This window comes from Esox lucius, chromosome 1, assembly GCF_011004845.1.
Source record: "Esox lucius isolate fEsoLuc1 chromosome 1, fEsoLuc1.pri, whole genome shotgun sequence".
Classification (NCBI taxonomy): domain Eukaryota; kingdom Metazoa; phylum Chordata; class Actinopteri; order Esociformes; family Esocidae; genus Esox; species Esox lucius.
Genome location: NC_047569.1, coordinates 27,801,813 through 27,815,242, shown reverse-complemented (window position 1 = coordinate 27,815,242; position 13,430 = coordinate 27,801,813). Strand labels below are relative to the sequence as shown.

Below are 13,430 nucleotides of genomic sequence, written 5' to 3'. Positions count from 1 at the left end.
TACAGAAGGGCTTATTCCAGAATGAACCTGCTTATTGGCTATACTGTATGTTTATTAACTTAACAATTCTCAGCTATTGAGGAGAGGTGTACTTTTTTTATACATAGCAGCGTGTTGTATTCAGGCAGCCACAATACTGACTTTCCCACACTCTGCCTGTCTCTTTAACTCCTCTTGTCTGACTTTGATCCTCACTCCCTGCCCACCCTAAGCATGGTTCCCAGGCGCTCAGCACTGTGACGGGGCAGTAACTTCTCTGTTGTCGGTGTGTCAGATCCTGTATTGCCTTCAGAGAACCAGCAGAATATAACGCTTTAGCCCAGTTCTGCTGTGTTCCCTGACTGACAGCCATCTTAGAAGACGTTGTTAATTGTTTCAAAGTAAAGGATCCTATAATCATATAGGACCCCTTATTCTGAAGGGCTGAAACTTGTTCTGTATGCTAGTTTGCAACATCTGTTAGCCACAAGTATGCTCCATAGACTAAATAAGGAAGTCACAGGTGTGCCGTTTGAAATGGTTGTGGGAGGAGAGGGACGAGAGGAGATGGGAAGTGAGGAGAGAACAGGAGAGATGAGGAGAGAACAGGAGAGGTGAGGAGAGAACAGGAGAGGTGAGGAGAGAACAGGAGAGATGAGGAGAGAACAGGAGAGGTGAGGAGAGAACAGGAGAGGTGAGGAGAGAACAGGAGAGGTGAGGAGAGAACAGGAGAGATGAGGAGAGAACAGGAAAGATGAGGAGAGAACAGGAGAGGTGAGGAGAGGATTAGTGAAAGGTCAGCTGAAGACTGGAGCTCAGGCTTACAGCAGTTTTGTGGGTGGACAGTAACCTGGTTGATGGACAGATGACAAATGTTATCACCAGGGAAGCTGAGGAAATGAAACCTCCTGTCCTCCTGAAAGGATTAAGTCTTCCTGACTGTTTATTTAAATCTTTCCATGTCCCTGGGTCACTGTGCTTTGTCATTCGTAAAGGGGCAGGAGGAACTGGCTTTGTGCAAATGAAAGACTATGGATGACAGATGTGGAGATTGGGCAGGCAGATGTGAGTGAGTGAGGAGAGAGAAATGACTTTAAGAAGGACACTGGGCTCTTTTCTCCGGTTGTTCCTCTCCTTCGTCCTCCATCCACCGTTCGACCAGTTCACATCCTTCTCCTCAGCATCATCAACATTATCAGAATTCCTTTTCAACCTGTTCCCACTCTTTGGCTCTGCTTGCCTTATTAGCCTTGAGCTAATTTTTAATAAGTGCTTTGGTTACTTTCTGGCTTATCTACTAGCCCAGTGATCACAAACAGTCTGATCAAAATCGGCTGGTTGATCAACAAGGCATTTGTTGACAGCAACCAAAATAAAGCCATGAGTTCCTGTTTTGTTTAAGACACTTTCCTATGCACTGTGTCTGAAAATACAACTCTCTGAGAGAAAATTAAGTTGACTTATAGATCTACCACTGGTTTAACAGATAGCTCAGATCACTGAGCTTCCATGACTCCACCACAAATTGTGTGAGTGATTTAAAAGCATTAAAAAAACACAATTAATAAAGCAAGAGCTGTACTTACAGTTATTAAGCTCTGTCAACACTTTTTCTAACACACCAAAGCCTTTTACAACACTGTCCTCAGAAATGTGTTAGTGCACCAGCAACCTCTCATGTCCAGACACTCTAAACACATGGCTAATGGACCAGTAGGCATGTGAACACTGTTCAGCCACCATGTTGTGATCTGTATCTTGTAGCTTTTGCCTTGTTTTGATTCCTTCCATTTGGTTTTGTTGCTTTTTGTACTTAAGCTGTGGTCGATTTTCGTCTGCTTGTTTTGTGGATTGTCAAATTTAGCCTTTCACTCTTTTTATTTATTTTTCTGCTCAAGGGAGTAGCAACATTAGTGATGTATGAAGCAGAAGTAATTTAGGGGGACTTGAGTTTGGTCTTAAGTTGGATGGAAGAAGAGCTGTGTGACAGGCAGCTACTCCGCTGATGCTGGTTGACAGATGGAGGCATCATCAGTCCAGTCAGATGCAATACAAGGCTACAGTGAATGGTTGCTCAACTATGTTTCACTGGTACACAAGTACACAACCAGTTATTTAGCATTGAGTTATACCTCAACATTGACAACATTGTCTGGGCACTACAAACATCACCAACAAGCAGTGGTAGTTCAGTTAACTCCAAGTGTTTGAACAGTGACATGTATTTCTTTTTGGTCTGTATTCTAACTTTGGACTTGAAATGCTACAATGACTATAGGGTTAAAGTGCACGCTGTCACAATTAGTATAAGTGTGTTTTCATCCATATTGGATGAACAATTTAGAAATGACAGCACTTTTTCAAATGAGAGTCTTGTAAACCTTTAACTTTTCTGCCTCACGATAAAAGCCTTTTTCAGACTTCCAGAAATGAAATTCCCTGCCCCCTCATTCAGGATGTTTTTCACATACAGTAAATGTTTTATTTACTGGTTTTAGCAGCTACTACATTTTTGTGTGCTGAACTATATTCAAATACACTTTGTTTGACAATTTACAGTATTACATTTACGGTATTTTTAATTGAATATAACACTTTTGAACAGCTACAATTCACTAGGAGAGTACCAGAGCACCAGCTGATAATGTACTAAACCCTGATAGTCTCATCAATCATGTATTGTCTTGACTGTGGTCATGGAACATGGGAGAATTAACGACCATGCTCTTTATCCAGTCCAGTCCAGTCTACTCCAGACAGTCTGAATGTGCATAGATAGCTGTGCTGAAAGCCAGTCAGACAGGGCTTAGTGAGCACAAAGAAAACTGCCTCCATCCACACTATTCACTACCCCCCAGCCTCCAAAATGCTCAAAACAGCTCTGTTACCTGGGGGGTTTGGTTCCGCCAAACAAAACATTTCAGTTGCCAAATGTTTTGTGACCAATTAATTGTTTTGTGAAACACTATTTCTTTTAGACAAATTAATTCCTTTCCGGGTTTGTTCAGGTTCCTTATACTTGAAGAACAATTTTGCAACTAAATGTTTTATTTGGTGGAATGAATACTCCCTTGCAATGCCCCACTGAATAGACCAATAGACTGCCAGTGTTTCAACAAAACTGTTCCCCACCACATAAAAATGCACAGACTCCTTTTGTTCTTATGGAGTGCAGACTACAGGCTGAGCGTGGCACTGTATGGGTTAACGCCGACTCCAACTCAAGTGTTTGCTGAGCTTGCGTTTGCCTGAGGAGTTGAAAGGGGAGGGGGTTTGGCCTTCGCCTGATTGGCTGGGGCATTTCCTGGAAGGATTGGATATCATCCAATGGGAAGGGGCCACAGGGAGGATGAGGTCATTCTTATTCTGTGAGGAGAGTCACATTATGGGCTGGGAACTGCTCTGCTTCGCTCCGGGGTGTTGGGGGGACTTGGAAGGAATGATTAAGTTGGGGGGACGCGGGACAATAAGGGGGTGCAGAGAGGGAGCAGCAGAGGAGGGGTATGGAAAAAAAATTGTGGATTGATTGGGGCTGGGGTGTGTTGCAATTGCACATTAGGCCACACCCCCCTACATTTTCCTCTCTTACCATCTCTAGCTATCTCTCTGTCTCTGTTCAACACAAAACGCAATTGTTGTAATTCAGACTCACATTACATTTCAGATATAAGTAGTAGCCAGGCTGACTGACTCATTTGATAACATTTTAATGACATTTTTTTTTAAACACATCAGGATTCAGTAATAATGTTCAGACCATGTGGTCTAATTTCTTTAGAGCAATTCATTGCTGGTTCAGATGTGGAATATTTGGATATTTGTAGTCCCAACTGCATTGGGTATCCTAATGGGTCTACTGTATTTATCTTCAATTTATTTTTACATTGATTGTATTGGATTGACCTTTTGGACTGGACAGATTATAAATCATTATTGTCAGCATTTGTCTTAAGAAGTTTCTTCAGTGTAACAGGTTTAGTTGTCGGAGGCCTGTAGTACAGAGCCAATTAACCGTTTGGAGGTGGCTAGATTTAATGAGCAGACAGATAATATGTATAATTCTTTATACAGATACCCACCTTTAAACATTATAGAGCCAGTAAAACGATGAGCATGTTGGATAGTAAAAACATCCTAGAAAGGTAGCAATTCTGAAACTGTCCACTTTTGGCTGTTGGAGATTTTAAGAGCATGTAACCTTTTTAGGCCAAAGCATCCATACAGACATTCAAACAGGACCAGGATTAAATGTCAGTTGGCTTCTATCACCAAGTATTCAAAATAATCATAGCAAGTGGTTCTAGTGGGTGCAAAAGGTCAGATCATCCAGAGAAAGCATGAATTGCATTGGACATGTTCGTGAAATAAACAGCCAAATAACAGTAGGATTACAGTTAGAATCATGTAAATAGCAACCTGCTAAATTACTTTTTTAGGAGCTTTCAGTTGAAGGCATGGGCTTGGTCAGAATGGATTCCCCAGAATCGATATTTTTCTGCACAAATAAATTATTTTGGGGGGTTTTGGTGTTAAGGGTGACTCTGTATTCAGAACCAACCAGTATTCGGACCCGTGCAGGTTCTGCTACCCATCATCTCCAGAAGGTAATTTTCAGTAGGTGCAGTGTTGCAGGGGTAAGGAACCAGGTGCAGGCAGAGGTAGTCAGTGTTGATCTTTTTTAATTTAAATAAAAGTAACACAGAGCACAAAAACAACAAAAGAAAAAGGCTGACTTCAGCAGCAAAACAAACGCAAGCAACAACATAAGGCACTTCTATTAACCACCATCATCACCACACAACAACAATGATCCACAATGTGGGGAGCAGAGGGGAAACATTTAAACACATACTAATGAGCAAACAGGGACCTGGTGTGAACGATGATTAAAGACATGTGACACAAAACAAATCCAGGATGCATTCGTAAGTGATGGGAACTGACGGTGTATGGAACGGTGGCGCTGCTGCTCACCGTACCATGACAGTAATGGGCTTATTTAGACCGGCACATTCTTTTTTATTTTGTGACTTTGCATCTGTCACCGTACCATCTACTGTACATGCCAAGACCTTTCATGTTTCAACGTTTATTATATTTCTAATGCAATTTCTCAGAACTGGAAGGTTGTTACAACAGCATTTCTTTTAATGGGTGATTAATGTAGAAGTGGAACAATATTTTAGTGTTTTTACTAGTTGATTTATGCCACTTAATGCAAGTAACTTAGGAAATACAATGGCATAAATGTTGACTTATGAATACACAAGATTTATATTATATTTGGAACTACAATTCAACCCTTTGTCATTCCAGGGTTGCCATACTTAAATAGTTGGTTATCCCCTTCTAATATCAATGAATACATTCACACCTATCAAATAAGATGTTTTAGTCTGCTTCATACTAATTTCACCACTTATGTTACACAAAAGCCTCCAGATATACTTCAAGGCTGATATCCGCCATGTTTCATAATGCTGCATTGTAAAATATTAAAGCCATATAAAAAATTGACAACTTGTTGGTGGATCTCCCCAATATTCATTTCCTTCCCTGCCCAGTACAGAGGACATTTCCTGTAGGCATGACCTACTTCCTTTAAAGGTGTCTTTGCTCACGTCATTCCATGACCTGACCCCTTTCAGAGGATCACCAGGCTGAGTTCCATTTTCATCATCGTGTGAAACAGACAACACATTATGGTGTATACACACTTGGTTCCTGTTAGCCAAATGTTTTGTAATTTTATTTCAATTCAATTTGGTATTTATTTTATGCTCCAAGTTCCAAAATATAATAGGGACATTTTAAGTGACTTCTAGATGTCTTAAGACATACTTTGTCAGTTATCGGTAATTGAATAGCCTATTATTGTTCTGGCAAAGATATGAAGTCGAATGCTGAACTGCATTTTATAGGTGTAATATTTATTTTGTCACGCCAAACCAATGTATATGAGGTGTGTATCCTGATACTTTGTCTGGATATGGTTTTCTAAGTTTGGATGCCAATGCTCAAACCTGCACCTTTTAGGTTCTGAACAAGCAAAATACATTTTCTTGTAATAGGTGATCTATTCAGTTATGTATTATGTTATATTATTTTTTCATTCAGGGTATAAATCCACTGATCCAGGCACATATCAGACAGAAGTATCTAAATACAAATATATATATAATAAATAATGTAAATATATAATGTAAAATACTAAATGGGATCATTTCTGCTGATAATGCCCCAAATGTCATCTTTATTATCTCTTTTTTACCAAAAAGTGCAACAATGATTTTACATTGTTTCCTATTCATGGCCCCCCTGGGCCCCCAAGGGCCTCCAACAGGAGAAACACACCCTGATTTAAATTAAATGGCACTGATGGATGGATCAACTTTTGTTTTATGTATCAGATCATAGACCCGATTTCTTGTTATTAATGTATTAAAGATCTGTTCCTACTGAAACTCCCTAGAATATTATATGGCATAGCTTTCAAACATTTTCACGTTAAATTAATGTGATACATTTCTTCATTTATAGTCATTTTGTGCCATTCCTGGTTTTGTTTGGTTGCAAACAGACTGTCATAACTTTTTTTACAAGGTTGCAGTGAGTTGACTCTATATATGTGCAGTGCATTCTTTTCAATACGCATTTGTTAACCGGGAACATCTTTTAGAAACCTTTCTGATTATTGTACACTGCACTATCCAGTAAATCATTAACGCACTGGATTTAAAATCCCTAGGTGGAGAAAAGGTCTCAATACAAGCCCATACTGCAGAGTGAAACAAACTATGCAGTTCTTATTATCCTAACACAGAGCATATAAAATCACCTGACCACTGGACTAGTTCCTTAGCTGGTTCGAGGGGACAGGCGATTGTTAGATGAGTCTTTGCGCTAGTGGTCACATGGATTTTGACAGTGCTAATTAAGCTAACTCCTGGCTGGGGATAGAGTAAACAATAGCTGGTTCTAAATTATAACACCATGGGCCTTCAGGGGAATATCACCCAAAAATCATCTTTAGCAAATTATCCCTTGAACCTCAGTGTCATTTAAAACCTAAGTGCTGGAATAGGCAAAAAACAGAATGTGTCACTATGCAAATACTTTGGGAGTTAACCGTGTAAATAAAATGATCCAAATGTAATTAATTTCAATCACACTTTAAACACAACAAAAAAGTTTTGGAATGCTAATTCACTCTAATTAGTATGCCATTTTATTCTAAACAAAGCAAACTGTGTCTCCAGCTCACTGATAACAGGTTCTGATGGCGTGGCTTGAGCATTTACCCTGATTGCACAGAGTTAGTATTGGAAAAAGATCTTGGTTCCTTTCTAAACATAGTAATGTGAATGTAAAGATTAAAGCTGCAAACATTTTAAAGTGAACGAGAAAACTGAGCGCACATTAAAATGTAATGGCAGTGTGAATACAGAGAATTTAGTTATTTGACGGTTTTCATCCCAGAGTTCAAAGGGGACAAATCTGTTCTGTTAAACAGGATTATATATGAAAATCCCCTTAATTTTCCTTATTCCAAAGTGTTTGGAGAGACATTACTTGAGGCTGTGGGCCAATCTGCAAAAAGGCTTTTGGAAAACAATCATGTAGTCATAATGAATATGTTTTGTATTGAGTTGTAACCTCAAGAAGTACAGTATTCATTGTGCAGTACTGGTTATGTTAGATATCATCGTCAGATGAGTCATTTAGTGGGATCAACATGTTGCATGTGATGTAACTGCAGCAGCGGCATGGTTTCCTAGAAACAGCAGGCGTTGCCTGTATTACGGCTGTTGTTCATAGGAGTGTACATTAGAAGCCACAGTGCCAAGCCGGGATGTCGGAGATTCTCTGAGGGAAACATTCCATCTACAAGTGTCTGTCCACAGGGGCATCGGGAGACCACAGAGGCCGTGTGTCAACTCAGTCTGAAACAGTGTGTGTTGGGTAGTGTGTGCACGTGCGTGTGTGCGTCTGACTCATGATCCATACCTCTATCTGTAAGTAAATCTACAATTTAATCACTGTCCTCAAATTCAGACCGACCTACCACAGTGGGGAGGTCACATTTTCATAATTGTAGAAATGTACACCAAACCGATTATTCATTCATCTTTTGATTTGATATCCACTTAAAACCATTGGCAGGAGTAGTTTGTCAGATATTTACCTGGGTCTAGTAGTTTACATGGTAATTACCCAAGGCAGCCGCTAGTGGGCGCTATGGGTCCTCCCCATTTTCTGGTATAATTTTGCCTTGCGGATAATACTCTTGTGCCTCCGGCGAGCAGGTCGTTTATCAAGCATCCTCCACTCAGTTTGATAATGCATCTGTTTCCTGCTAAACTCGATTCTGTGTTGGGCCTGTCAAGGAAAAATAACTGAACAATACATGTATGTGTATTTTCTTTAAAGAATTACCTCGCTGATGCTATTTCCTGATGGTTCACTTTGCATTTCAGGTGGAGCAGTTTCTTTACCCATGGCTGAATATGGTGTGCAACATCAGAGAATAGCATCAGATGCTATAGCATGGTTGTGGACAATTGAGGTTTATTAACAATGTACACATATAAAAAAAAAATATTAAACCCACCATAAAACCTTGTTAAGCAGGAAACGGATTCCCGTGCAAACTGAATGGAGGATGTTAATGTAGAAACTGGTCGCCAGGGGAAATTACACTCAGATGATAGTGAAGGTCCATAACGCTCATTTGCACCCACAAACATGAGGCTAATGGGATAATCACTTAGTCTTATATCTCTACATATTATAATAAGATCATAGCGTTTTAGTGTTGGCTTCTCTCTAAAACTAAGTTGGATCGGCTTTAGATTGGAGACCAGATGCTGCCGGAAGTGGTGTTGGAGGGCCATTAGGGGGCACTCTTCCTTCTGGTCTAACGATTAAATCCCAAGCCCCAGGGCAGTGAAGGAGCTATTACCTTGCATAGGGTGCCGTCTGTTGTAGGAGACAATGAACTGGTGTCTTGACACTGTGGTCACTATAGAGATTCCATTATACTCATAGTAAGAGCAAGGGTGTTTACCCCCGGGGTCCCTCCTACATATCTGACCCTTATATCATTATGGCTTCATAACATAATCCTCCCCAGCTTCCTATTGGCTCATTCATCCCAACGCCTTTCTCTGTAACATACATATTCTTGTCTAAGTGCTATAAAAACTAAGTTGAAGAGCTATAGTTGCTCTTATATTATTATTTTAAATGAATCAAATGTTAAGATGTTAAATGTGGATGTAAGAGTGAGTGATTAGTATGAATTCAAGGTCAGATGGTTGTCTCTGTATGAATACTGTGTCCCTGTCTGTCTCTCTGTACGTACTGATTTAATATGACATGGGTTCTCTGCGGCTTGCAGGGTCAAGGACAATGAACTGAGGGCAGTATACCGTCTTCCCACGGACCTGGAGGGGATGTTTATTACTAAGGCACTTTGGCTGATTCACTTTGGGAATATAGGGGTGAGGGAGTGGCCTCCAGGTTTTGTGACCCCTTTACCTATCACCTGCCCCCTTCTTTCGTTGTTTCTAGGCAAGGGACTGCAGCTAGATGTGTTCCCCCACACGCACACACACACACACACACACACACCCCTCAGAGGTCCTGTCAATCAAAACTCATCTAATCCAGTAAAAACATCTCTGCTCTATCCCTGTCCTTCCTGTTGGCATACCTCAACTCCTGCTCTAGTTTCCTCTATCTCTGCCATAGCGCATCTCCCAGTCACCACATCGCCTTCTCCTGGATTTCAGCCGAGGTAAAACTCTTTTCTTTCTCATCTCCTCTGGTGATCTCCACGCTTCCGCTCCAACAGCGTCTCTTTGGCACTCTGCTCTCTCAATGTTATTAGCACACCCTGTGCTAGGTGGGTAAGACACAGATAGGACACTTTGATTACATTACAGTTAGATATTAGGTCTGCCTTGTAGGTTTATAGGCCTATCTGTATCATAACCAGTACATTTGTTCTACTGTGGCCATCCCAGTGGTTCAGATAAAAATATATATAAATCATTTTCTATCATAGGATCTTATCACTTGTATGTTTTGGCCACTGGGTTTCCTTAGAGGCGGATGTCAGTAGAGTCATTTTAGATTTTCAGTCACACTCATTTGCTATTCTGCTATGGCACAGTTCAGCCCCTTTCGTGACAAGCTGGCTTGGATGAAGCCTGAGAACGTTGAAGCCCCGGGGGCGCAGCAGCCCCAGGTAGGATGGGACTCTGCAGTAGAGAGGGGGAGGAGCCGCCACCGACAGCTAACCGGCTGGAGTAGTGTGGCTGTGTATGTCCTCTGACTAACCTTGACTTATTCTTCCCATAGTGGCACCGCCTTGTCCACACACTGTGTGTGCCCGGATCAGGGTGTCTGACCCAAGTGAACCAGCCCTTGCACTCGGATGCAATTATCAGACGAGGGAACCGCGATGCGCCCGCGTCAAATTTGATCACGCGTGTTATGTATTTTCAGTAGCAATCATGGCGTCTGACATCAGTATACATATTTCTGTGCGCGTGTGTGGATTATGAGTATGTGGAGTGTGTGAAACGTCAAGTGTGTGTGTAGACGTGTGTGCATATTCAGCATCAGGGGGTTAGACCTTGTTTGAAAAAAAAAGTAATAGTTTTCTTATGGCCTGGGTACAGACGTTGTGAATGGTTCTGACGGTTCCAGACTGTAGGTGCTGGAACCACGCCCCTAGCCTTCTAAGTGGTAGAACGTTGAATAGTGTCTTCAATGGCCAGTGTGGTTGACTGTTAGGGACTGTTAGCCTCTGGCTGGCTGGTGTAGAGGTGATAGATGACAGGGAGCTGGGCCCCGGGGATGACCTGGGCCGTCCCCACCACCCTCAGAAGGGCTTGGCGATAGTTGCCATAACTGGCAGGGATGCAGCCGGCCAGCAGTGACTGAATGTGTTTCCGCATGGCCGCATGCCTGTGTGTCCTGACGGGTCTTTAATGAAGACCAATCATCGCCACAGATCCATAGGAATTGGTCTTCCCACCCTCAGTCTGTTCTCCTCATCCTCCTTCCATACCGACCCCTGACCCCGATCCCTCATCCCCTGCCCCCTTCCAGCCCTAGCCCTCATCTCCCCTCCACCAGACTCCCTTCCCACAGTCCCTATTCCCCATAGCTCATTCTGTTAACATTCCACCCATTACCTTAACATTTCATCCCTTACCTACACCACAGTCCCATCCCCTCATTCGCCACTGGTGTGGATGAACTGTACCCCATTGAAAAGAGCAGATGGGGAATGATGAGTCCCCCCTGCCTCCCGCCTGCCTCCCCCCTGTCTGTTCCTATTGATCCTGTCTGTATGGGGCCAGAATGAGGGCTATGGAAGGCCAGAGGAGGCCAGAGCTCGGGCACGCTCAGTTAGTCATAGACGCCTCGCACATGACCTTTTCACAATATAATGCTGAGCTAAACCGTGTTCCCTGACATTGTTCTGTACAGTATGGGTCCAGGCAGGTCCACCCTGTAGTGTACAGCTGGACTCAACTTGGCTCTGCCCTTCACTGTGAATCACCGAGACATTTTTCACTCCTGCTCTCATTTCACAAGGCAAGAAAAGGGTGATTATTATGGGATTATTTTGTTCAACGTGGGAACAAAAGTGTTATCAGATAATTTAGAAGAACCAATTATGTTTCTTCTCCCGAATTCATTTTAAGTGTTGTGTCATTTGGTTTGTGTTGCCTATAAGCCTGCCTGACTGTACCTGTGTGTCCACGAGTCTGCATTGAAGTATGTTTGACAGGGACTACTTGTTCTCCTTGACCTTCTCTGGCTTGTGGTCAAACACAACATCCTGTTTCTCGTACTCTCTCCATTCTATTGAGGATCAGTGACCGTGTTGTCGTCTGGGTCATCTTGCCTTTCACTTCCTGTCTCTCTTAATGACTCTCTGTCTTTCTCTCTTCATATATCTCTTTCTCTATCTCTCTATCTTGCCCAGATTTCAGGACTAGTGGTTGTGTTGTCTTCTCTCTTCTTCTTGTCACTCCCCACTCTGGCCACCAGTGATCTCTATCTCGGTCTGATAGAATAAACCAATCATTCAGGTCTGTCCTCCCCTCTCCCTGAGAGAGATCCGATATCTCCCTTAAAGAGATAGTGTGAAATTCTGGCAGTTAAGTTAAAGGTAGCTTCCTTATGACATCCAGTCAGTGCACTGTCTTTAGTTAGACCTCTTCATACTGCGAGCAGCAATTGCAAAACGTGGGAGTATCCATTCACAAGGTGTCTATCACACTGATAAAGTAAATTCACGATGAGCCAAGGGAACCTAGGGGATTTTTTGAGTGATATTTTCTGTCACAAATGGGCAAAGGAAGTGGTTTTTGGTCTATACGCTAGGCTAAATGGCTATTTACATTGATAACCCAATATAACATAATATTCTCAGAAACCACCAGTAAATCAAATTGTAGCTTTATTAGTATTCAACCTAACATATATTTACTTTTGCAAGGAATCCTGTTAACCTCCATCTATATATATTTTTTTGTTTTACTATAGAAAGACATTCTGTTTTTAGTTAGGAGTGACTTCATTAAAACAGCATATCAAACTACGTTTACACAGAGTGTGTAATATTTTTTCGGTAAAGAAATTTTCGGTAATAATTCTGATAATTTCACATGAAGATATGATCATTCCGTACAAGAGAAGTTTGCTTTCTGTAATTATATCGTTATGTAAATGAAATCTTCAGTCACACTCATTTGCTATTCTGCTATGGCACAGTTCAGCCCCATTCGTGAAAAGGTGGCTTGGATGAAGCCTGGTGGGGTCTGGTCTTGTACTGTATTGTGACACTGGGACTCAAACGCTACTTGAACTCTATGTGGAAGTGTTGCTTTACTCTTACTTAGAACTAATAGTTTCGGGTATGTTGCATTGCGTCGTGGTTTAGCCTCATCTTGTACTAAAGTGCTATTTCCTCCCTCCTTATTCAGATGCTGTGAGTGCAGTGCCTCACTGTCCCACTGGTACTATGAGAAGGAGGGCCGGCTCTTCTGCAAAAAGGATTACTGGGCCAAATTTGGTGAGCTGTGCCATGGCTGCAATGACCCCATCACTACCGGCCTGATCATGGTAAGTTAGCCTTCCGCTACAAATAGCAGTGGATCTACATACTTTGGACTGTGTAAGAAATCGGCAAACTCTTGTTACTGCCTGCTAGATACAGTTTCCCCAGCAACATCCACACAGTATTCACCCCACCGGCCTGTCTATAGACCTAGCACTGCTAGGTCATCTTACTGATCGAGAAAACATCACCTCTAAGGATAAGATGAATGTTAAAAATATCTGTAAAGATGTATTTAAATATACATGTAACATATAAAAAGATAATAATATAGATATTTTTGACATTAACAATAACAAAGGTTACA

At 41.7% G+C, this 13,430-nt stretch overlaps 1 protein-coding gene across 3 annotated transcripts in view; it reads left to right on the top strand.

Annotated features, from left to right (window-relative positions):
* The window catches only part of limk1a (LIM domain kinase 1a), a 73,042-nt gene that overhangs the window by 30,970 nt on the left and 28,642 nt on the right, over positions 1-13,430 (top strand). For all 3 annotated transcript variants that reach the window (XM_010905391.3, XM_020050473.2, XM_010905473.3), the window contains one exon: positions 12,990-13,128. In XM_010905391.3, coding sequence (XP_010903693.1) covers positions 12,990-13,128 — 139 coding nt within the window. The remainder of the gene's footprint in view (positions 1-12,989; positions 13,129-13,430) is intronic.